This window comes from Gymnodraco acuticeps, unplaced genomic scaffold, assembly GCF_902827175.1.
Source record: "Gymnodraco acuticeps unplaced genomic scaffold, fGymAcu1.1, whole genome shotgun sequence".
Lineage (NCBI taxonomy): Eukaryota > Metazoa > Chordata > Actinopteri > Perciformes > Bathydraconidae > Gymnodraco > Gymnodraco acuticeps.
The window spans coordinates 341,290-366,876 of record NW_022990010.1 but is presented as its reverse complement, the minus strand read 5'-3'; the positions used below and the strand labels follow the sequence as shown (position 1 = coordinate 366,876).

General features: G+C 40.6%; 3 protein-coding genes across 4 annotated transcripts; 2 read left to right on the top strand and 1 right to left on the bottom strand.

The window, feature by feature from the left end:
• Positions 1-5,754: 5,754 nt before the first annotated feature.
• Positions 5,755-15,312, bottom strand: tmem38a (transmembrane protein 38A). Its single transcript, XM_034213177.1, has 6 exons — positions 14,754-15,312; positions 9,738-9,894; positions 9,013-9,197; positions 7,676-7,763; positions 7,036-7,153; positions 5,755-6,469 (listed from the first exon to the last, which is right to left on the bottom strand). The coding sequence occupies exons 1-6, from the start codon at positions 14,875-14,877 to the stop codon at positions 6,269-6,271; spliced, it is 873 nt and encodes a 290-aa protein (XP_034069068.1). The 5' UTR covers positions 14,878-15,312; the 3' UTR covers positions 5,755-6,268.
• Positions 15,313-16,425: 1,113 nt separating this feature from the next.
• On the top strand, positions 16,426-18,963 carry smim7 (small integral membrane protein 7). The gene is made up of 5 exons (XM_034213051.1): positions 16,426-16,553; positions 16,754-16,795; positions 16,908-16,963; positions 17,055-17,145; positions 17,720-18,963. Exons 1-5 carry the CDS (start codon positions 16,528-16,530, stop codon positions 17,733-17,735), a joined length of 231 nt encoding a protein of 76 aa, XP_034068942.1. The 5' UTR covers positions 16,426-16,527; the 3' UTR covers positions 17,736-18,963.
• Positions 18,964-19,138: 175 nt separating this feature from the next.
• Positions 19,139-24,842, top strand: LOC117544202 (mediator of RNA polymerase II transcription subunit 26-like). 2 transcript variants are annotated; one of them, XM_034213049.1, is made up of 3 exons: positions 19,139-19,485; positions 21,769-21,843; positions 21,946-24,842. In XM_034213049.1, exons 1-3 carry the CDS (start codon positions 19,414-19,416, stop codon positions 23,500-23,502), a joined length of 1,704 nt encoding a protein of 567 aa, XP_034068940.1. In that variant the 5' UTR covers positions 19,139-19,413; the 3' UTR covers positions 23,503-24,842. The 2 variants fall into 2 exon arrangements, with proteins under 2 accessions (XP_034068940.1, XP_034068939.1); XM_034213048.1 differs by having other exon boundaries at positions 21,766-21,843.
• The last annotated feature ends 745 nt before the right edge of the window (positions 24,843-25,587 follow it).

The following is a 25,587-nucleotide window of genomic DNA, read 5'->3' as shown; positions in this document are numbered from 1 at the left end:
CCCGCCGACTACTCCTCTGCCGGGGTTCTTGCCAACCCTATGTCCTGTGCCTTTCGGGACCCCGCCGACTACTCCTCTGCCAGGGGTCCTGCCAATCCTATGTCCGTGCCGTTGGAGGTTCCGCTGGAGGTTCCGCTGGAGGTTCCACTGGAGGTTCCGCTGGAGGTCCTGCCAACCCTATGTCCTGTGCCGATGGAGGTTCCGCTGGGGGTCCTGCCGGCTCCATGTCCAGTCCCGTTGGAGGCCCCGCCGACTACTCTCCTGCCGGGGGTCCTGCCAACCCTATGTCCTGTCCCGTTGGGGGTCCCGCCGACTGCTCTTCTACCGGGGGTCCTGCCAACCCTGTGTCCTGTCCCGTTGGGGGTCCCGCCGACTACTCTTCTGCCGGGGGTCCTGCCAACCCTATGTCCTGTGCCGATGGAGGTTCCGTTGGGGGTCCTGCCGGCTCCATGTCCAGTCCCGTTGGAGGTCCCACCGACTACTCTCCTGCCGGGGGTCCTGCCAACCCTGTGTCCTGTCCCGTTGGAGGTCCCGCCGACTGCTCTCCTGCCGGGGGTCCTCCCAATCCCGTGTCCTGTCCCGTTGGGGGTCCCGCCGACTGCTCTCCTGCCGGGGGTCCTGCCGGCCCTGTGTCCTCTCCCGTTGGGGGTCCCACCGACTACTCTCCTGCCGGGGGTCCTGCCAATCCTATGTCCTGTTCCTCTGGGGGTCCCGCCGGCAACTCTTCTGCCGGGGGTCCTGCCAACCCCTTGTCCTTTTCCGTTGGAGGCCCTGACTCCTGGTCCTCTTCCGTGGGGGTTCCTGCCGAAGCCTGTCCCACCGGCTCCGGTTCTTGTTCTGCCGACACCGGTTCCTGCCCAGTCTCCGGAGCTGTCTGGTCTTCACCCTCGAGCCCGGCCCCCTGAGAGCCGCGGTGTTCGCCCTCGGGCCTGGCCCCCTGACTCTTCCTTGTACTCTGCCTTACCCCCGGGCCGTCCACCCGAGTCCCCATCCTTGAACTCTGCCTTGCCCCCTGGCCGTCCGCCCGAGTCCCCCTTTTTGAACTCTGCCTTGCCCCCGGGCCATCCGCCCGAGACCCCTTCTGGGTCCTCCGCTGTGCCCCTGGGCTGTCAGCCCAAACCCATCCTCCAGACCCCCTCCACCCACCCTGTTGGCCCTAGTTTTTAGGTTCTGTGTTTTCTGTTAGTCTTTGTTAGTTCCTTGTTGTTGTTGGACTGTGTTCACTGGGAAGAGTTCTGTCTTTAAACCTTGAAATAAAGGTATTTTCTGTTCATCTGCATTTGGGTCCTTCTTGCCTCTCTCAACCCTGACAGTTATCAGCAGTAAAGTAATGTTTGTATGGGCAGGAAGTCAGTAAATTAATTGATTCCTAACAGTGGCGGTGCCAGATATTTTCTTTTGGGGGTGCTGTAGGGTAGCTTGACGTTTCATAGAGGGTGCTCAAACATTTAGGGTTTCCCATTAATGTCCCGGTCGCTACAGTTGAATTTTCTACTGCAACACTCCCCACACACACATACAGATTTTTTTTTAAATATTGAAATTAAAAGCATCAATATGGTGCACTTTGAGAGCAAAATGAAGAGATATATGGATACATCTCTCAACACCCATATGAAACAGAACTGTAAACAGATTTACTTTTTCTTTATTATTATTATATATATATATATTATTTATATTTTACAAATCACTCCCCTTTCAAACTGTATTCTTGTTTTACTGTCATATAGTATTTCATACCTGTTTTTCTTTTATGCTCTTATTTTTTTATACCTATAATGATCATATAAACGTGTGTCTCAGAAATACTTATTTACATTAATCGTGACCAAACCGTTTTGAGACCCACTGAGATAACTTAGACTAAAGTTAACTATCTAAACACTGAGAGAGTCCTTTACTTCACCTGAGCTGAGGTTATCTGATACTCTCAGTCTGACAGAAGAGAGTTCTCCCTCCACTTTGTTGTGGAAAAAGCTCCTTATATCCATTAGTGTAGCTAGCACCAGATGCTAACCACAACGATCTCCGGTACCGGTGCGCGCTCTCTCTCGCTCAATCACGCATGCACGCACACAGAGCAGAGCTCGAATGAAACACACAGACCCAGAAGTAGGCTACTTGTACTGTACTGTACTGTAGCATATTATTTTCGAACCTACATTTCTTGGGGGTGCTTAGGGAGTGCTATGGCTATACTGGGGGGTGCTTCAGCATTATTATCTAAATTTCCCCCAATTTTCAGCCTGGCATTTATCATACCTTTATAAATGTTGTATTGCTGATGCAATATAAAACAAAGTTCTTATTGGAACAGTGTTTGGCTGCACAGAATGCCTTTAAACTAAATTACACAGGTATGTTTACAGGTCTTGGGTAGCACTGCTGCATAAAGAAAGTTGTATAACCCCCTCAGTGCTGCGTTTGACACTGTTGACCACAACATATTACTAGACTGACTGGAAAACTGGGTGGGACTTTCGGCAACAGTTCTAAATTGGTTTGAATCCTACTTAAAGGACAGAAACAACTTTGTTTCTATAGGTAAATACACATCCATCCATCCATCCATCTTCTCTCGCTTATCCGTGGTCGGGTCGCGGGGGTAGCAGTTCCAGCAGAGAGCCCCAAACTTTCCTTTCCCTGGCCACATCAACCAGCTCTGACTGGGGGATCCCAAGGCGCTCCCAGGCCAGTGAAGAGATATAATCCCTCCACCTGGTCCTAGGTCTACCCCTTGGTCTCTTCCCAGCTGGACGTGCCTGGAACACCTCCCTAGGGAGGCGCCCAGGTGGCATCCTAACTAGGTGCCCGAACCACCTCAACTGGCTCCTTTCAACGCGAAGGAGGAGCGGTTCAACTCAGAGTCCCTCCCGGATGACCGAACTTCTCACCTTATCCCTAAGGGAGACACCAGCCACCCTGCAGAGAAAACCCATCTCGACCGCTTGTATCCGCAATCTCGTTCTTTCGGTCATGACCCATCCTTCATGACCATAGGTGAGGGTAGGAACGAAAATGGCCCGGTAGACAGAGAGCTTTGCCTTCTGGCTCAGCTCCCTTTCGTCACAACAGTGTGGTAAAGCGACTGCAGTACCACTCCCGCTGCTCCGATTCTCCGGCCCATCTCACGCTCCATTGTTCCTTCACTCGAGAACAAGACCCCGAGATACTTGAACTCCTTCACTTGGGGTAAGGACTCATTCCCTTGGGGTAAGGACTCATACATACATTGCCCTAAATACACATCTGAGTTGACAAATATGACATGTGGGGTACCTCAAGGCTCCATCCTGGGGCCTCTTCTCTTTAACATCTTCATGCTACCACTGGCTCAGATAATGAAAAACAACAAAATAAGTTACCATAGCTATGCAGATGACACACAAATGTACGTAACAATTTCACCATTTCACTCCAATTCAAACACTGAGTAAGTGCATTGAACAAATCAATGACTGGATGTGTCAGAACTTTCTCCAATTAAACAAAGATAAAACTGAGGTAATGGTTTTTGGAGCCAAGGCAGAACGTTTAAAAGTTAGCGCTGAGCTTCAGTCCGCAATGTTCAAAACAACAGATAAAGCCAGAAATCTAGGTGTAGTCATGGACTCTGACCTGAGTTTCAACAGTCACATTAAAACAGTTACTAAATCAGCTTACTATCACCTAAAGAACATATCTAGGATTAAAAGACTAATGTCACAGCAGGATTTGGAAAAACTTGTCCATGCTTTTATCTTCAGTAGACTCGACTACTGCAATGGTGTCTTCACAGGTCTCACTAAAAAATATATTAGAAAGCTGCAGCTGATTCAGAACGCCGCTGCTCGAGTCCTCACTAACACTAAGAAAGTGGATCACATCACTCCTGTTCTGAAGTCTTTACACTGGCTTCCTGTGTGTCAAAGAATATATTTCAAAAATACTGCTGCTGGTTTATAAAGCATTGAATGGTTTAGGCCCAAAATACATTTCTGACCTCCTGCTAAATTATGAACCATCCAGATCTCTCAGGTCTTCAGGGACTGGTCAGCTTTCTGTCCCCAGAGTCAGAACTAAACATGGAAAAGCAGCGTTCAGTTATTATGCTCCAAATATCCGGAACAAACTCCCAGAAACCTGCAGGTCCGCTGCAACTCTGACTACTTTTAAATCCAGGCTGAAGACTTTTCTTTTTGTTGCTGCTTTTAATTGAACTATTCACATCTTAGACTGCACTGTAACTTTTATCCATGTATTTTTTCTTTTAATGTTTATTTTATTAGCTTTTCTTTTTAATGACTGATTTTAAATGCCATTTTCTTAATGTCTTTCATTTTTTGTAAAGCACTTTGAATTGCCTTGTGTTGAAAAGTGCTATATAAATAAACTTGCCTTGCCTTGTGGATCCACAGGGCAGCATGCAAAATCTAATACATTGCCTCAAGTGAAGTCAACTGAGTCTGTGTTAGTTGGGTCTGCAGACTACAACATTTACAATTTAAACAAATTGTGGATTCGAAGTAAGTGAACTTACCAGCCCTCTGTAGCACACTACTCAGTTTAGCTTGACGCTAGCCGATTGAGGCCACGTTAGCTGCTACAAGCATAACACACCTGAAAGTCCAACTAAACTCGTGGTGAATTGTGGGTAATGTAGGTGCCACATCTTGACAAAGAAGAAGATGTGGAACAAAACTTTTTTCACATCACAAGATTGTTTCTCTAGTTGTGCATCGATGCTAGGTGTAGCTATTTGAGCGCAATGCTAAATCGGGGGAGTCTCAATTGTTGAATAGTTTGGAACAAAGACATGGTGCTGAAGAGAACACTGCCAACTACTTTTATAACTGAATCCTTTTAATCTAAGATACAAACAACTGTTTCAAGCTATTGTATAAATGCTTTTAAACTGTGAGCTGTAAAATTGTGTTAAATGCTCTTAATGCTGTCCTTTTTTATTAACTATGATTTTAGCTATAGTGTAGTGGGTCATTTTCTTGAGCTGTTTCAGTTCTTAATGACTCTCATCTTCTAAAGAGAGTATACAGTTTGTTCGTGCGTTGGTATGAATAAAGATCTGTCTCATACTTAAGGGTATTTAAGATGCAACAATCTACCTCCCTGCTCTTCTCTGCTGCTGTGAGGAATGTGAGGGTCAAAGTTGGAGTCTAACAACCTCCTGCAAACTTCATTAGGGATGTTTTATTGCATGTGCTACAAAAGTTTGTCAGCACAGCAGGGTGCGTACTAGTTTCTTAGGACATGACCTCAGGTCGACCTCAGAGCTTTCCTGTCACCTCCCCACAGCCTTTGAGTTACATAAAAGAGAGTTTATGAAGACACACATACTCCTGGTTCCCCAATGAGTCGTGGACCAGCTTATGTCTTATTAACTCTTCCTTAATGGAGTTTTGTCTCCTTATTCTTACAGCTAAAAGAGCTATGCAATAAATACTCAGATGAGCAAGGAAATCAAAATCAGTTGCGAAGTCAGGGATGTGTGAAGTCAGATGGCTGAGTGGCAGCAAGGAAAAGGCGCTATTCACCTTTGAACAATTATTTTGAAATGCAAAAAAACAAGTAATGTAAATTATTAAAGGTCTGTCCTGGTGTCCACACTGCATGAACAAGTTATTAACGAATATGAAGACAGTATCCCTGAACATTTTCAACTCAGACCTCAGTTATGACCATTTATCACTTCTGAAAAGTCAACAAGGGAAAAAATGTCAATGAGAAAAGTAAATTAAAACCAAAGAGACACAATGTTTCTTAAGATGTTTATTTAAAGAATTGATGTTGTCCTCATGTTAATGTATAAAGCAGCGATGTTCTGGCCCTTAATGCTTTTTCACATTTTTATTTCTTATTGAGAGTCAGATTCTTCTTGATTTTTCTGATTTTTCAATTTCTTTCTGAACGGTAGTAAGGTTTGGTGGGCTTCCCTGACACCCGGTCACACAGCTACTAATGTGGATCATAGGCCATCCTAAACAAACACACAGCTGCTGAACGCGGGTCACCACACAGTGTTGAGCACAGATGCAGATGTTCACAAACACATTCATAAATAGGTTTAAAAGGTCCTGGTTGGGTTTAGTTTGAAACATTTGCCGTTGTATTTACAGAGTCCTTGTTCTGTGTTAATGCACCAAAAAAAGCACCATTTTGCTCTAATAGAAAGGGTCTCATTTGGTTGAACGTCAAACTGCCCCTTTCCCTAGAAAGGAATGGGAGGTCCATCATGTGGAGGCCATGATGCAGTTTTCAGCTCAGTGTCCTACTCGGCTTTCTTGGCCTTCCTCTTGCGGGCACCTTCGCTCAGCTCCTCCTTGGTTTTGAGAGGTGAAGATGGGGCAGCGGCGGGAGCGTGGTGGTCTTCCTCAGATCCACCCAGAGGGGAGCCGAACAGCAGGTGGCAAACCCAGGACTCAATGAGGGCGAAGGGCGAGCCGTGAGAATGACGGGCGGTCATCACCACCTGAGGGAAGAGGGTGTTGGTTATGAGAGATTTGCCTGATTATGCGGTAACTGAATTTATTTGTAATATTAAGATCAGTTTATGGAGTACCACTCAGCCTGTGAAAACTGTGGTAAAAATGTCTGCTGGGTTATCTCAATTTTTAAACTTAATGTGTTTCATCCGAGAGCCCAATCTGGGGCTTGTAGAGGTTAATTGCTGAAATGTTCTTACTCATTACTATTTAACTCTGAGTTTAAATACCTACTCATATGACAGAAAATATTTTACTGAGAGAAACATTTTTCTTTTTCTCTGGCTACATAAAACCAATGTTTTTCTTCCCTAAATTAAACTAAACGTGCACATGACAAACAAGTGAGAGTGGTATGTTTTTGATCCTGCTCAAGTCACACTAGAATACGCACATCCTCTGTTAGGCAACACAGTTTCAATTCAATTAAATTCAAAACCTTTATTTATCCAGGTAAAATCCCATTGAGATCAATGATGTCTTTTTCAAGGGAGACCTGAAAGTTTCAGGCTGAATAATAAATGCAACATTGTCAACACTTAGCTGATCTTACCTTGCTTGTGGCCATGAACAGGGTGAAGATGAGGATGAGGGTGCTCTTGGCCACTGGTAGCCAGTGAGACTCCTGCAGGGTGAAGAGGATCGCTCCGTACAGACTGGCCTTGGTCGGGCTGCAGAGACAAAAGACAAAACTGTGAGTAAAACATGCAGAATGCAGCAGGGATAAAAAGAAAAACTAGTCAAGGATATGATTAGATATCAGAGGTAGAAATAGTAATCAGAATGAGAAATCCTTTATTTAATAGATTTTAATTACTAGCAGTTTTATTTGAATTGCAAGGTAATGTATGATTGAGGCTGTAGCGTTCCTCTGTAGGTTGATGGGGTTTTATCAGGGGATAAGAGATTTTCATCCAACATTGTTCATGTTGGGTGCATTGCAGTCTGTTAAAAATGTTGTTGTTTTTACAACCACTAGGGGGCACCAAAGAACATTTAAGTTTTTACACATAGTGGCATCAACAAACCTGCTATTTCTCAACTAGTCTGACAATATTTGATGTCCAATTCAGTCACACAACTTTTACGTTGTAGTTTTCCCCTTTAAGTTGAGAATTGGTTTCATATCCCTGCAATGCTCGAGGAGGCAGAGATGAGTGTTTTTACTCCTTCAGAAGGACACTCAGACTTACAATGACATGTTGAGGATCTCATTGGTGTCGGGCCTCCACACACCACGCAGCAGCTGCTCAAAATTGGAAATGAGAGCCACTCCAGACCCTGCGAAGATAAAAATAGACGTTGAAAAAATTAGGACAAAAAAGCCTGTTACTGTCTCATGTAACTGCGTTTCTCTGCATTCAGCTTTCTGCCCCCATTTTCAACATGGACGCCTGCAGGGCCTCACTATTGTAGCAGAGACCAAACCAGCACAGACCTTTATATGTATTTCTAAGGAAATCTCTCCACTATTGGATGGTTTCACAGTATAGGCATTTGGGAAACATTTGGTTAAAGCCTGCAAAAGAGAAATCTGATGTAATTTATAAGATAGATAGGTATTTATCTATCCATCTATCTTATACACATTATAGTATTCTATATACATATGAATCATTGCTACAAACATTTTCACAGTTTCTATGGTTAAATACTGGCTTGTTAAACATTCTTCTTGTGTCAGGTTTTAAGGGACATCACACTAAGCTATAGTGAATTCAACTTTACACATTACATCATAAGTATCTTTTCAATTGAGCTGCTACAAAGTAATGATTATATCCTCCTAAGCTGGTGTCTTTCAGTTATCAGGTTACTTGAGGATTTGTAAACGCACAGATCATGAATAAACAGCAAATGTGTACACTGGCATGTACATGTGTGACGTTCACTCATGTTTAAATGTGGAGGCCCTTTGAGGGCAGCTGTCAACACAGAGAGCTGCTGTCAGAGTGAGGAGGACAGACTGAAAGCTCACCAAGCAGTTCAACAGAATGTATTCTAAAGATTAAAAAATTATTTAATTAGACACTTAGTGGATCAACAGAAAAGATAATCCAACACAACCATTCTGATAATACAAAAAAAAGAAATTTCTATTAGAAGATTTGCTGCTTTGTAAACCTAATATCTGTGTCTGATATATCTGTGTCTTGGCAATTAACCGACTGATTAAGGAAATAGTCGACAGATTAATCTATGTATAGAATAATTGTTGGTTACAGTCCTTTTTTCTTCATGGTAACGTCCACACAAAAATAAGCCAAATGTGTGAATACATTCACTAAGTCCATAATGTTCCTTAAAAAATTGGTAAATCTGCACCACCACATTCCTTCAGAAACTATGATTTTTGTAATCATATTATATCAATTTTCAGTCTTTCATTAAGCTATGGAGAAAACAACACATTTTGTTGTCAACCCATTTCAAACATCACCACATGTTGTGCCATACATACTGTCATACTGAATACTATAAGTAGTAAGTTTGTAACACCCATCAGTTTGAAATCCCACATGAAACTAACCTTTGACGTATCCAACGATGACCATGATGAACAAGCCGTGGTGGTAGGCGTGATGGGCGTGGTGAACGCCGGCTGCGATCTTACGAGTGCGGACGACTTCCTTCAGGGCGACCAACACCAGTTTGACGGGCAGGAACGCCACGCATTTATAGAAGAGGTTCAGTGGGCAGTAAAAGACGAGGTACCTGAGAACATGGTGGAGAACAAGACATTAGAGGGAGGGTCTGTAATTCAGCTCTGATGGTTAGGTTTGAATTAAATGTTAACAGTATCCAAATCACTTACAAAAACTACTTTCCCATTTAGCACAAGTAGTTTCTGGGAATAGAGATACGTTTAGTTTTCCAGGGTTTTGAGAAAATCCACTTCTTAAATGTTACATGTTTTTAATTCTTTTTTTTGTATTTTATTTTCCTGTTTACTGTTTTTTAATGCAGAAGTTATGCATATCATTGTCTTATGTGTGGCACCAAGAAGGTGTTGGAACCTGCTATCCAGAGTGACTGGGGCATTGTTTCTTAGTTTCTTGGAATGATTATTTGTGATTTGGCTGAATATTTCCTTTAAAGACGTCACTAAGTTACTTTCCCTGTAATAAGCAGGAAAATAAATTCAGAATTTGGACTGGGAATCACTTATAAGCAGTGTAGGGAATACAGTCTTAAAAGGAAAAAGCCGAAAGCTCTTCCCCTGTCAAAGGTCACGTTGTTCCGAGGATTTCTCACCAGACAGCTGAGGCCAGCAGGATGTGGCTGTTGTGTTGGAAATAGTCGATGGGGCTGCTTCCAAGCAAGATGTCTGCCAGGATGTAACTTCCAAAGCAGTAGAGCATGGCACAGAGCCAGGAGGCCACGGGACTTCTGCGAGAAACCTCCACCGAGCCTGCAACACAGAGAATTTAAATATCACAGTTTGTGGTTGAGAGGGTCTGTCAGTGTGCGTATGAGTAAGGTTGAGGGCATTAATGCACTTAGTGTTTGATATGTTTGTAGTAGTGGTAGTAGTAGTAATATGTATTTTAATTTATATAAGATGTCAACTTGTTAAAGGATTAATTATAGTGAAAAAAATCCCCCAAAAGAGTATGAAGAAATAAACAGGTTAGCTAGTGGGGAAAAAGTTTCAAACATGGTTGATGTATAATTTCATAATGTTTGACTTTGGGGCTTAAGAATTTTTTACTAGCTTAATTTCTCTGACCAAAAGAAAATCTTTATTAATCTTTGTTATTTTAAAGTAAGTCATCAGGGTCATTAAAGGTAATTTCAAGAACTGTTAGCGAATACCTTATAGTCATTATCAGAGGATACCTCATGTATGTGTGAGGAATGTGCTATATCTCTGTACACGCCCAATCCACTACTTCAGTGCACTCCCTGATAATCCACTCTTTATTTATCATAACCTAATATTGACTCGGGACTTCTTCAGTCATTTATGAGTTGTCAGTTAAACAACTCAACAGATGACAGAGTCTTTCAAAAAACAGAACAGACAGATCAAATGAAAAGCCCACGCTGTGCACTTCCTTTTTCTGTTATTAATCAGTAACAATAAACACACTCCTATTTTGTTTTTGAAACCGTAACCAAACTAACCCTTAATCTTTAACCTTTTCATATTGTGACATCAGAGTGTCCAAACTTAATGAATCCAAGTTTTTTCATTCTTGTTTCTTTTGATATATTTTCAGGCCTTGTCCCTGTTACTATGATCTTTCCAACAGGTTGGGGGTCTCAGTCTGGCAAAAATCTTTAAAGCCAATAATACGATAACCCTGTAAACCACTGACTCTTGAATGCTATGTTTGTCTGTGCCTTTCTTTAGTCTTTGTCATCCATACTGTACTTTTATTATGTTGGTCTCTACACACAACATCTACTGAATGCTTTTCTACCTGTTGAGAAATCCCTCCCTCAGTCTCTCTTTCTCAGTTTTCTTCCATTCTTCTCCCACATTTTTTATGGAGTTTTTCTTTATTTAAATCAAGGCTCTAGTCTTAAAACAGATTGTAATGCACCTTGAGTGACATTTGTGATAATGAGCTATATAAATAAAATTGCCGGATTTGTCATTTTGTTTGTGCCTAATTGGCTGGCAGGTAACCATTACAAATGCAATTATCAACACGCTTAAATAATAGCTGCAGTCAACAGTTTGACCCTATCTATAAATCAGTATGCAAGGTATGCTAAACTGTTGCTAACTTTGGCAAATATGTTAATGTAAACCAATCTATTAAGATAATGGGTCTTAATCTGAAAAGTAATGAGCAACGACAAGTGTCAACCAAATCTAGAAATGAGTGAAAAGAACAAAATGAAATGCGGAATGGGAGTATAACGTACAAGGCATTAAGTGTTAATACTAATGTGATGTACAAGAATCCCAGATATCTACTTTAGAGCTGTTTTTGAATACATTTACTCATTTACTTTTCTTCTCCTGAGGTGTCCTGATATAAAAACAACTAATGTAGAAGATGAAACACAATAAGGTAAACTCTTTTAATGATGTATACAGTCTAAATCTTACCATGATCACCTAAGATAAGTAAGAAGTGATTCCAACTGTGTGTATGTTTCCATGTGGGTAGAAACTTCTGGGTGTTAACTTTGTTAAGAGAGTTTAGTCAATGAGAAATGGAGATGTGAATTTGTGCGGCTGCTTCACTGCACAAATCTCCCACAACAGGTGGGTGTGGGTGTCAGAGTGAGACTGGCACAGTTTGAAGCAATCTGATCCTGAGAAATGCCGCACTATAAATATATTCTGCTCAACTGCTTCTCTTGCCTTGCAACTGTCAGGCCTTAACCTCTGACCCCCCAACACTTGTCTCCCCCCCCCCGATATTGACCCCCCCAACTCATTCATGTGCTCTTCTTCTTCTAACATGTACTGTGAACTAGGACTCTACACTCAACTACATGTAGGGACGGGTGAACAGAAAAAGATCTGGCAAATGTTGGCACCAGGATGCATTTGACTGTAAATTGAGATGTGAAGTAAAGCCATGAAGTCATTTGTTAGCCACGTGTTACAGCTGCCCTGAGCTCTGATGGATGGATTTGAACTCTAATTACAAATGCTGATTATATCAATTAACTCTCTCAGAATGCTTGACCCTGCTTTTCATTTGCTACAAAAGATATCATATATTTTAACGATAAAGTAAGCCATTCTTCTTTACCTCTTCTATGAGAGATATTTGCTACAGAATCACATGTGCTTTTTGACACTATTAAACTTTAGGACAGTAATAACTTTATATATATGCACATAACTTTGTTTATGCACAACTTTTTGCATGTGTTCTTTCAAATAAGCAAATTACAGCAGTTGTGATTGTTAAAGATGACTCATCTCATCAAGCATTGCACTTTTAAAACACTGTTTGACTCATGAACAGTTTAAAAACAACAACAACAACAAATGTAGAACCAGAGTTATCATCCTTTTTACTCCATTCTTCTTCCATATAAAAACCTGGTGCCTACATTGACCACTGCAATCGACCATTGTATGTTCATGTGTGTTATGCTTTTAGTGGCTAATGTAGCCTCGAGGGAATAGCTTTCGGTGGATAAGAGAGGCCACAGAAGACTAATGAGATCACTTCTTTCCAACTTCAAACCAGAAGATTTCCTTTTTTTATTTAAAACGTTTAAAACGTTAAGTCTGAAGACTCAATCAATGCTGAGTCAAGAGACATCTCCAAACGAGATTAATGGGGGCGGCATGTGGTGGGTTGTGAGTTGGTGTTCGGATCAGGGGGGCACAGGTTCAAACCCCACTGCAGTCAGCATGTCGTTGTGTCCCTGGGCAAGACACTTCACCCCAAAATTGCTCCTGTAGGGATTGTCCACAGTATTGAGTATGTAAGTCCACAGTATTGAGTATGTAAGTCACTTTGGATAAAAAGCGTCTAACAAGTAACAAGTAACATGTAATGTAATGGAATAGTTCATTTCAAACATTTTATACCATTTTAATCTATTTATTTCACCCTTATAGTAACAAGCAACCCCAAAAGCAAATCAAAGATGTAGAGATATTGAGAATAGGCTAGAACAGGGGTGTCAAACTCAAATACACAAAACAATTGGTACTAGTCGAGGGCCGGACTGGTTCAATGTTTATTGCAAAACGTATTGAAATGAACTTATTGCACATATTAAACCTGGAACTAACAAAGCTTAAATGATTGCCTATAAAAACAACATTAAATAATCAGTTGCATTAATTTCTCATGGCTCTATCTTTTCCGGAGTAATTTCTTATGATTACATTTTTCCACAGGCCAACAACAGCTTCAAAAAAACAATTTCCCTCAAAGAAAAACCAAACATGCCCTGTTGTCGCAAGAAAAAAAGTGCAAAAGGAAACTTTTGCAAACTCAGTTTGCTGCTGTGATGCTAGTTCAAGCCAGATACTTGGCATCTCATCTTGGGTGCAAGTTCATCAATGTTTGGGCTCAGGCTCTGAGCTGAGGAGACCCTCACGATGGAGTGAAGGTGTGCGTGCAATATACCGGCGGGCCAGATCTAATAGTAATTAGAAATGATCCTGCGGGCCCAAATTAAATCCACCAAGGGCCTGATTTGGCCCCCGGGCCTTGAGTTTGACACACGTGGGCTAGAACCATATACTGTTTGAAGAAGAAAAAACAGATAGTATCCAATAACCTTCTCAAAAGAGCTCATATATAGATTTTCTTCCCTGAAAGCAACTTGAGCAACATTTTTGAGGAAATTGTGTGCGATATTGTAATAATTTGGTTACAAAGCGCACATGAAATATGTTGTTCAAGATGTTTCTGGAAGATTTGATGGACATCTTGGTTCTGAGTTTGAGATGTATTTGGTGTTCCCGCCGACAATGACTGAACGTTCATGCCACAGTGAACTTTTTCTTTATTGTGAGGTTAGTTATTTTAAAGCTACACAAACCTAAGATCATGCTCGGCGGCTAGTTAAACAGCTTATTTTTTGTTTTACATTCACACCCAACTGCAGCCTAAAGGCGTACAGCAGAGGGGCTTCAGAGGCCCACTGACTCTGTCTATTTCAGGATCTTCTATTTATTGCCTAAGTCTTTGGTATGCAAAGGCATTTCTCTCAGGTTTCATGCTCTTCAGGCTCTGTTGCTCAAAGAAGTAAAATCTTGGAAAATATCAGGCTTTACCCAAAGCAAAGAGGTTTAATCTACTCTGGTGATTTCCTCAGTAATAATGAGGTCATGCTGGTGCTGCAACAGACATATCCTCACACCGAGCAGGCAGAGCAGCAAGTGCTCATGCTGGAGTTTATGTAACAGGTCATGCTTTATAAGGACTGGGTACTATAACAGATATAGGGAAGCAGAAAATCCCTATAGGGATATTGTAGCAATGTATACACAGAAAATCAACTCAATATTACATCTACCATTAATGTCTCACACGAATATGACCGTTACAAAATCTTAGATACAATTTAAAAAGGGATAAAATATTGAATTATCATGTTGTAAAATATGTTATTCTAAGTATATGTTTACTTTTTGGCTGGTTGTAAATAAATGAATGTTTATGTTCAGGTCTGGTGAGTGTGAAGTATGTTACATCTTTATAACCTACCAGTATAACAAGCAGAACATATTATAGAAAATCCTTTGGATCAAATAAGCATCATAATCATCATAATTAAGTGAATAATCTGAAGGAGAAAAAAAGCAAAGACAAAAGTGTAAAACACACTTACCTGGCTCATACTTGAGGTAGAGGATGGACACGATGTAATAAGCGACATCAAACACGGGAAACATTCCCATTTTTGAGAAAACTTGGGCAATATCGCCCAAATTGAGAGCTGCCAGGACCTCCATGTTGCTTCTATGGTATTCAGAGAGTGTCTGTGTGTTTGTTTTGTATTCCAACTGCGCAGTCTGGTTCGTAAAGCCCCCCCAAAAAACCCGGTCGACTGACTCTCCACGAAGCCCCCCGGTCTCGACAGTGAAAGCCTGTGACACTCAAGCCCTCCTATTAATACCTTTCATCTGCACAGCCTCAGCAGCAGCAGCTTCACGCGCTCCGTGCCAGCTGCTCCGCTTTCTACACCACACAGGGTTTACATGTCAGCTGCTGGACATTGGAAAAACAAAGGGTTTCTCCTCGTGTGTGCATCATCGATAGACAAACTCGTTATTTACCTGAGCTACAATCATAGACTGTACGCGATTTGAAGTGATTGTAGCCTGTAAACACAACAGAGAATGAGACAAGTGTGCATGGTTTAACACGGACAAAGACTCAGTCCCAAACCTCTTAATCCGGATCCTGCACGGAGGCTGCAGACTCACCACCGCCATGTGGCGATATCACCTGCTGTTTACATTCTCAGATGATCAAATCCTTTTTTATTTATTAAAGGCTAATTATGTATATACTATACACATAAACAGCAGGACAATGTTATGTACAATGATCTACATACATTTAATCAAAACATTTTCTATTTTTGCTCATTTTGGTTTTAATCCTTGAGGAGAATAACAATGAAAGCAATGAGCTCTGCCACCACCAGAGGGCAGACATTACTCACAATTAAAAACCTAGTGGGTCTATCTTGGTCTATCTTCAAAATGTCAATTTAGTCAAGTTGACATTTATGGATACACATTTATTAGTCCGTCTGAATTTTTCCTCTCCTTTTACATTCCTTATTTGAATCACCAAAATCAAGATGCTTCTGTGATATTGCAAGACTAAATGCTAATTTAAATAATGCAAATTAATGAGGGATAGTGTCTGACTTTATTAAAATATATTTTAATATTCTAATATCGTAACATAATTTAGAATGAGCTTAATGAAGAAGAAAAACAGCAACCCTCTGCAGTTCTGAACCTGCAGCTGTTATTGCGCTTATTGTCTAAAGCTGGCGCACGTGGATCAGGTAGAATGTATTATGAAATGAAAATGGAGAATTTGTCCTAGTTTTAGCTTTGAACGTTTCGGCAGGTTATCTCATTCACCCCAACCTGCCTCTAATCATATCCTTTAACATTAAATGGACTCTACATTGAACCATTTCATTGTCACAACGCACCCCCTCAGAAGGGTTAAACCGAATCTAAATTGTTCTTACCATAATGACGGTCTTAATGTTACAATGCATTTTCCCCATACTCTGTAAATACTGGTTATCTCTTAATTATTGGCATAAAATGAGTTTGACTTAAATATAGTGTTTTATAAGTCCAATAATATTAACATCAAACTACGAACTATTTTGTAAGTTTTTGATTAGCTTTAAATGAATTATTGGTAGGAATCCACACGTTTAAAAACCAACATGAATTGTCCGAGATGAATCTGAAGACACAACCGTAGGCTATTACTGCCTGGCAGGAACGACCTGTCAGTCTAGCATCAGGGCACATAACACCACGACAGAATTCTGAAACGGCATTGGTCACATTTGGTTGCGTGGCGAACACGGAAGTAAGGCGTCTCTCTGATGTGATGTGAGCAAAATGATCGGGGATCTGTTGATATTCGGGTAATTTCTTTGACATTCACATACAAGTACACATTTATATAATTGAAATGTTATTTGTGTGTGTTATCATGCACTGTATTGCTGGTAAGATGGCGATAGGCCAAGCTAAATAACAAGCTAGCTCCGTGCTAATGCCAGCTCAGCAGCTAACGTTAGCTGAACAGGTAAATAACAAACAGTTCTCTCTCTGTGTCCTCCAGGACCTTACTGGTTAATGCAGGAGCTGTGCTGAACTTCAAGCTGTGAGTATTAAAGTTACTGTCACACTGTGTAAAACAGCTACAATGCTCGCATGTGAGGTTAAAATAAATAGAACAACCAATCAGTTAAAGGTTGACTGTGGATGTTTTACAGCAAAAGAAAGGAGTCCCAACAAGGATTCGGAGATGAGTCCAGATCACCCACAACAGGTGTGTCTGTGTGTGTCTGTGTGTGTCTGTGTCAAAGAGTAACATATGTATGTCACAGGTGAATGCAGTTCTCAAAGGATCTGTTTTTCAGGTGACAACATCAGAGAGTTCCTGCTCAGCCTCCGGTACTTTCGTATCTTCATTGCTCTATGGAACATCTTCATGATGTTCTGCATGATTGTGTGAGTATTCCACCCTGAGTTGATGCTGTTTATTTACAAGTAGATGTGTAATGGTTGAACTTGGTGATTTCGACCAGGCTGCAATGTTTTAATAGGCAGTCTATCTACCAAAATGTTACTTTAAAGGATAGTTCTTACTGTCAAAACATTACAAGATAATGTGTGTTCATCACATAAATGCATATTGTCTGTGCAGCTAAACACTGATGTATCAGTGTAAGTTCTATATATATTCACTATAACAAGTGTCTAAATAAAAAAGGGACCTACATCAAATACAACAAAGTCATTGTTTTGTGATGTTGTAAAAATGTTTTAATAGTTCAAATAATAATAATAATAACTGTTGAAATAATGTTTCTTTTTAGAATAAAACAATGCTTTATTTCCAATAAGAATTATCTTTTGTATTCATTTTTTTCAAGTTAGTGTGGAACATTTGTGTGATATCATTGGCATAGTTATTTAAAGTATTTATGCTTTATTTTCCTCGTAAATCTTGTTTAACTGTGTACTGTTAAAGGCTCTGAAGTTGTTGCTCTTCTAACTGTCTGCATGTCTCTAATCCTCACAGATTGTTTGGGTCATGATCCACCTTTGTGTACTGGACTTTCATCAGGATGCTGATTTTCTAGGATGGATGCTATAAACTTCTTCTAAACTGGAGTTTACTGTTCTTTTGGCCCTTACAATTGTATTTATGGTTCATTTCTTATTAACAACCCAAAATCATAAATCTGCTTCCGGCTGTACAGGAATTTATGAATCGCTGTATTTATTTTGTCTTATAGAAGTTGTTACATTTGTACCCTGGTTGAACTGTATCTACGCCAGCACACGTGCCATTGCTGGAAATGTGTTGTCTTGTGCCCATGGGCTTCAACATTGAACAGGAGCATTTTTCTCCAGCATATCAGTTTTGAAACAGAGATGAAAATGATAAACAGCCTTCACTTACAGGATTACAAAACTTGCTAAATAAGCTGAAAAAGCTGCAGGGAACTATATTTAATGTGAGGCAAAATGATCTGTCACTTACAGAACCCTACATCCCCTCTGTACAAACATGTCCAAATGTACTCATCAGCTTTTATGCTCCTTATTTCAATCTGGAAAAAATATCACTTTTTCCTTTATTCAGGGGCACCTGTGCTATGACTAAATGTTTAAGCCCTACAATGTAAATGTGTTCTTATTCCTAACGATAAAAATACACAGTTTTCTTATGCAATGTCTGTTGATTGACATGAAAAATTGTTTTGACTGTATTGGGACAAGGAACGCACGATCTGACCTCATTAAGTCAAATGGGCATTGGCCAGACGTGACTATTAATGTCATTATGAGATCCCCTTATAATACTTCATATTTAATACGGATAATAACTGTATATTCTATGTACTGTAAATGTATTACACTGTACAGTGCAGTTTATATTATACAATAGATTAACATACTTAAAATCTGTGACTTTAGAATGCCACTAACAATGATGATTGTCTCTTCCGAGCAAAAAAGGTTGCAGATTTGAACCCACTGGCAGATGACATTTAATGTATGGATGGAAATAAACTGAATAGGGGTTTCTTTGTGTAGACTGAGAGCCACTGCTAAGGGTTAGGTGTGGAGAAGCTGGCAAATAAATGCAATAGACACAATACCTTTTTTACCCTCTTTATTCAAACCCCAATTCAGAAAAAAACAAGGCAGCTTAAAGCGAGCATTAACATGCACATGTATTTCATTTTTTCATTTAACAGTGTCTGAGGATTCGACGAAATATAATACATAAAATAAAGCAATGCAAGTAAATGAAAGTGATTGAAATTGAAAGTCCATTTATTTGTATCTTACTCCTCTTTGAATTTATTTTTTAGATAATGTACTCCTATACCACGGAATTATAATATTGCTTTGTCTTTATATTATTTATTTATTTCATCTCTTGCGAATGTGAACAATTGGTTACGTAAAATTCTCCCATCATGCTCTGCGCGACCGCTTGACAAAAAGCCGGATGAGAAGGCAGAGGAGGAGGAGGCTACCAGCCGAGGGGGGTAGCCGATTCCTGGAGAGGATTTTCTGTTCTCGTCATTATTAAAACGTAACGGCGGCGAATGAAAACAACAATAAAAGCATCATAAAACATGGTGCTTACTCCCAGAGAAGCTCTGTCGTCGGGCCTGTGAGTGTCGGCAGGTTTCGCACCGCCGCCTCTTCGGGGGATTGTGCTGTCTGGGTCCGACCTGACCCTCTCACCGCCGGGCGATGACAGCGACTCCAGCCACTCCGCAGCTGATGAGAGACCGGCTGCTGCTGGCCATCGACGGCCAGAGCAATGTGAGTATAACCGGTACTTTCCAAAGGACGAACTGGGTGCGTAGAGGCAGATAATAAGGCCAAGCCGACTTGACAAAGTGGGGGCTTTCACTTATAATGTTCTTGCTAATTAGCTTGCTAACATCACAGGTTAGCTAAAGTAACTAACAGGCATTCCAATGGCTTGCTAGCTGACTGCTGCTGGCTAATGTTGATGTAGCCAAGTTAGTTTTTGTGTGTGCACTTAAAACGCTTCAAGACTAAAGACGTGAGGGAGAAAGTGGTAACAGAGACCTTTTGGTTCTAGAGACACTGATTAATTAGGGTTTCAGTGAGATCAAGGCAATAGATTACATTATAATCTCCTCTGTCACTATAATGCAGTTGATGAGATTGTCATGTTTTCTAGCAAGATCCATGGTACATACTGTTTTTAACATACTGTTAAAGTCAAACAATATAATAATATTAAACTAATTGTTTTGCATTATGCTGTCCTATTGTTCTATACCACTGTTATTACCACCTTGAAAACTACTGTAAAATACTATTGTGAAACACTTAACTCAAAAGTTGTTTTCACTGCTAACCAGAACAAAGGAAAGTATGACCATTTTTAGTATAATGCTTAATGCAATGCTGGGTTTACAAGTTAAAGCAGTTCACTTAATGAGCTGATGTGTTTGATTCATATCTTCTATATTATTTTAGATCACTAAATGGTGTCTTTCAACACTTTCAACAAGAGTGTGCTGACCTCATTATCAATGGCGACTCTTACATATGTGTAAGAGGTATAAGAAGTGACCTCTGGGATGTCCTGGCTGTGAATGACACTACACATTCTTTGTGTTGTAGCTGACAGTCATTCATATCCAGCGTAAACAGGAATGGTGGTAGGAAATCCTCAATCATAATGTTTTTAACCAACACACAAGATTGTATTTTTTTAGCAAATAAATAACAAATAAATATAGGTAGTTTATTACATTCATGCAGAAATCTGTATCAATCCATTATTGGATTTAGCAGTCCTCATTGATATGCAACATTTACACTGATTATTACTATAAGCTTATCTTAACACAATCTAGTGGACACATTTATATAACTTCATGGTAAATATGATCAAATCGCTCAACTTTAGTTGGCGCAAAGCAGGCTCAGATTAAAGTAAACAGGACACTATTTTCAGCACTTTCTTCTTTCTTACTTGCATATCTTTTATTCTCCTGGGGGGTGGACACATTTGCATGCAATCTCAGTTTGTCATAGTGAGCCTGAAACCAGTATGCATGGACTCTTTACACACAGGTGCACATTTGAAAGACTATTCAAATGATGCCTTGACCTTTTAAACAGCCTTTCTTTCTCTCTCTGGAGAATTGATGTATGGTTGGGCTGTAAGGTCCTGAATCACTGCATAACAACAACTGTACGTGGACACTGTGATGGTGATGCCTAAGACAATAATGATGACCGAGGATTAGAGATGTCCCGATCCGATCACGCGATTTTCAAAAGATCGGAATCGGGAGAAAAAAATCGGGGATCGGGAATTTTCTTCTTTTTTTAAAATAAAATATTTGTATTCTTTTATTTAATGTCACAAAACAAAAATGACCATGTTCACGTCTTAAAGTCATCCTGAGGCCTTAGTTTTGGTTTAAAATGACACAACATCATGTACGTGTTGCTTCTCTTGGGCTTGTTTTCAGACCTGGTTGCTTATTCCTCTCAAAGCTGGCAACAGAGTGGGCGCAGTGTCTAATAGTAGCAGTAAGCTAACGAGAGGCTACGTTCAGCTGGTGACTCGGGAGTCGGGACGGAGCAAATGTCAGGAGTTTGGAAGTATTATAAAATTGAAAGCGAAGGCAGTGTAACAGCCAGATGCAATGTTTGCAAGGCGGAGGTTCCGCGTGGTGGAAAGAACAGAGCTACGTTCAACACGACCAATCTAATACGCCACCAGAGAAACAAACACAAACAACAACACGACGAGTACACAGCGGCCACTCAGTTAACGGCACAGAAACAACCGACACTTTCAGAGACTTTTAAAACAGAACAGTAAAAAGGCCAAAAAAATAACAGCCAAGATCGCTGAATTCATTGCGTTGGATGACCAGCCGTTATCTGTTACCTTTTTTTTCTCTTAATGCATTGCATAAAGATCGGATCGGGAAAAATCAGTATCGGCAGATTGTTAAAATCAAATGATCGGAATCGGATCGGGAGCAAAAAAAGGTGATCGGGACATCCCTACAGAGGATTGTAATATATACCTATGTGTCTTTTCAGCAGATATGCAACATGGTGGTAGTCATGGAGGTGATCTCCTATTTGGAGAAATATCCTATCACCAAAGAGGCACTGGAGGTGGGTTACATTCAGTCCTACAGTATGTCCTTTCCAAATATATGGCAGCTGAATCCGTTCATAATATAATTGCTGTTAACCACTAATCTTATCTCCTTAAAGGAAACCCGCCTTGGAAAGCTCATCAACGATGTCCGAAAGAAAACTAAGAATGAGGACCTTGCAAGAAGGGCCAAGAAGCTGCTGCGGACTTGGCAGAAGTTAATTGAGCCAGGAAAGGGAGAGATGTTGTCCAAAGGACACACTGGTGCATCATGGTCTTCCAATGGTGGTGCTCATTCCTGCGTCTCCACTCCAGCTGCCACCACACCATCAACTAAAACGGGTTCAGAGTTGAAGAACAGAAATGACTTCAACAACTGCTACTCCCCGAAGGTTGAGAAAACAAGCACCAGGAAAGGTAAGGGTGACCACAAAGAAGAACTGCTCTTACCAGCAAAGAGATCCAAAATGACTCTAAATGATCAAATGCAAAACTCCAAACAGCTGCCAACCAATGGAATTGGTGGTAGCTCTGACATTTTTAAAGATACTCGTACACATCAGCCTTTAGACAAGGAGATTTCAGAGCCTTTGGACAATGACAGACTAATTAAAATCCCAGTCAATGCTGTCAAACCTCATCCAAGTGCCCTGGGATACAGCAAGCCTCCTAGCACTTCTTCTTTGCTAAAAGCATCAGTTCTGCAGCAGCAGGCCAGACGGGAGCAAGCTGTCTCTGGAGGGCAGCATCGACCCAGAAGCCCAGGCTGTTCCTTGCACACTCCTCAAACTCCAAATCAGGAAACTGGTGTAAACCAAACTGCATCACAAGCACAAGGTCTTCCAACCCCCACTGTGAGGCCCGGGCCTGGGGACACCTCTGGGCTGGGGCCATCCTCTCAGCCTTCCACTGGTTGTGTTCAGGGTTTGCACACAGATGGTTCAGAATTGCATTCTCAGCGCAGGCCTCCCAGTACATCTCTTCTCAAGTCCTATGACTCCTCCTGTGGGGATGTGGTCAATTTGGAAGCTTATGGTGCTATTAGCAATACAGAGAAAAGGAAAAAACAGAAAAACAGGCCTAAAGACCATGTGATACATTCAGAGGGACAGACTGTAGAAGACAGCACTAAACCAGTCAGGTTAAAAGACAGGAGACTGACATTTGACGCTGTCACAGGACAGATAAAATCCTCCTCCCAGAAGGAGATTTGCCAGGAGGGGGATGTCAGATTGGAACCTCAGTGTTCAGAGCAGCCGAAGCTGAATCCCCCAGTTCCTCCCAGTCCCTTCCAGCAGACAGACTGGAAAGCGCTGTCACGGAGCGAAATCATCCAGTCGTACCTTAGCCAGCAAAGCAACGTGCTGGCGTCGTCAGGCCCCAACACCCCTGGTGCACACTTTTTGAAAGAATTTGTGAAAAAAGAGGAACCCCGCACTACAGATGTGAAGAAAACACACGTGCTGGCCCCAGAACTCCCAGCCAGGGATTTACCTGGGGTTAGCAGAGAGGTCATCAACGAAGACCTGAACAAATTACACAAGCAACACTGGTCCGGGGTTAACGGTTGCTATGACACAAAGGGTACTTGGTATGACTGGACGGAGTGCATCTCTTTAGACCCGCATGGAGATGAGAGCAGGTTGAACATACTGCCATACGTCTGTCTGGATTAAATCTGAGCTCGGGTTTGGAAGTTGTAAGCTGCCTTCATGGTTGAGCAGAGCAGCTCTGCGTTGGTCAAGGCTCTTTTATTTAAGAGGCAGTTTTGCATTGCGGCTGAAAGTGGAGTCTATGTGCTGCCTACGTGGGTGTGTGTGGAGCACAGGAGGTAATCAGTGTTTTTATGAGTTCATGAACATTGTGTGAGGACGGCACAAAGGAAAGAGGCTATGCATTACCTTACTATTTAGTAACTGTACACATTGAGCTCCCCATACCTGCCATTCTTTGTATGGGAGAGGACATCACATTAAACTGCACAGCTGCATTTGATCTGTCTTAGGAAATCCACATGACCTGTGGAATGTGACTTTACTGAATTGTCTGTGTCATTTTACATTTATTTCACAGTGCAGTATTTTTCAATTTAAAGTTTTGTTTGTCTTATGTGTTTAAAAATGTTTCACCTTTCAATTGAGACTGGTAAGCTACATAATTGGTACTAATGAGGGTTTTGTTTGCATTTACTAATGCATCTTGAAAAGTGCTGTTTAGCTTGAAAAGCTGAATTGAATGCCATCTTTAAGTATGTCATTCTCATTGGTGTTAGAAAACTATAAAATCCTGTGCAAAACACTCGTCACTGCACCTCTTTAGAACTGCTGTTTCCCCATTGCACAACTGTCTCCTGCAGTGGCTTTTAGCATGAAGAAAAACAATCTGCTTGAAAACATTTAAATATTTTTCTTGTGTTGTTTGGTTTGAATGCTGTTAAATAACGTGACATCACTTCCAGATATGAGTGTGCAGCTTGGGCTGAAAGAAAGGCCTGTATGAGGTTTGAACAATGCACTCTGATAAAGAAGTCTGAGGCTGTCAAGTATAATATTTATTTACATTTATATATTAATTTTGTGATTTATATACATGTTCAGACTTCTTTCATTTTCATTGTTAGATTTCTTTGTTCAGCATTTACTGCTTAAAAACCAACTTACTTCACACAGGAAAACTGCAAAATGACACATTCTGATAATGTGAAAACAAGTTATTTAATACTTGCCTTTTCCCTTTACTGTGAAATATGTATTGAAATGGCAGAGCAGAATATTCTCCTAGTTTTGCATCTTTGTCTTCTGTCAGGACAACTACATTGAAATGCTGGATAAAGTACTTCATATCATTCCTGTAGATACTGTTTGCCTTATGGAAACCTGTGTTTTCCCTAAAGACGGAGCCTTAGTGAATGTACAGAAATTAGCCTTTTGTGTTCGGTAAACATGCGAGAACATATTTGCTACTTAGTCCTTTAAGCGGACATGTTGATATGTGTTAATAAAAAAACTGAATTAATTGTGAGTGTCTTATTTTCAGGAATTAAAAAGTAGCCCTTTAAAATTACCTCCTGTAATCTAACTGAAAAATAGTTTCCACAGTGCAGAATCTCTGCATGCTAACTATATTTTTGATTAATTCTTAGGATACTCCTATACATAAGTATGCTTATGAGCAATTGTAACAAATCCACACAGTCATTGATGCAATTACACATCTATAGACGAATTTGAAGCTGATTCCAATGTGTCAATTAGCTCAACAGAAAATGATTAGCAACTATTTTTTATTAATTATACTTTCAAGTATATGTTTTATCCCAAAATACCAAACATTCCCCTGTCTGAGCGTTTAATGTGTTTTGTTTATAATATAATAAACTGTCTCTTATGGGTTGTTTTTTTCTGATACTGAGAGAATACATTGAAATGTATTAAACCTGCAGATTCACAATTGAGTCCAATTCAATGACCCTTTGTTAATTAATAAAAGCAATTAGATGTTGTGCATATGTGTAAACCGACAAGAATAATAGAAATGCACAGATAGTCACAAGCAAAGTTGATTATAACCTGTTTTACCTGTTTACCAGGAAAATACCTACATGGCAATTTTTACAATATTGATTACAAGTTAGTTAATTTCCCCAAATCTACCATTTTAATGCGGCTCAGAAGGTTCCATCATTAAACGCATGTCTGCAGATGACTTTTATTTTGAAACGCGCGGCCGGAAGTGCTGCCTGGGCTCCATTGTTGTCAGGG

Excerpts from the sequence above, each read along its gene's own strand:
- tmem38a (XM_034213177.1), bottom strand. The coding sequence starts at position 14,877 with ATGGAGGTCCTGGCAGCTCTCAATTTGGGCGATATTGCCCAAGTTTTC. Across the intron at positions 9,198-9,737 it reads CTGCTGGCCTCAGCTGTCTG|GTACCTCGTCTTTTACTGCC; the intron begins GTGAGAAATCCT and ends CCATGTTCTCAG. Across the intron at positions 7,154-7,675 it reads GAGATCCTCAACATGTCATT|CCCGACCAAGGCCAGTCTGT; the intron begins GTAAGTCTGAGT and ends TTGTCTCTGCAG.
- smim7 (XM_034213051.1), top strand. The coding sequence starts at position 16,528 with ATGATCGGGGATCTGTTGATATTCGG. Across the intron at positions 16,554-16,753 it reads GGGGATCTGTTGATATTCGG|GACCTTACTGGTTAATGCAG; the intron begins GTAATTTCTTTG and ends TGTGTCCTCCAG. Across the intron at positions 16,796-16,907 it reads GCTGTGCTGAACTTCAAGCT|CAAAAGAAAGGAGTCCCAAC; the intron begins GTGAGTATTAAA and ends GATGTTTTACAG.
- LOC117544202 (XM_034213048.1), top strand. The coding sequence starts at position 19,414 with ATGACAGCGACTCCAGCCACTCCGCAGCTGATGAGAGACCGGCTGCTG. Across the intron at positions 19,486-21,765 it reads CCATCGACGGCCAGAGCAAT|CAGATATGCAACATGGTGGT; the intron begins GTGAGTATAACC and ends GTGTCTTTTCAG. Across the intron at positions 21,844-21,945 it reads TCACCAAAGAGGCACTGGAG|GAAACCCGCCTTGGAAAGCT; the intron begins GTGGGTTACATT and ends ATCTCCTTAAAG.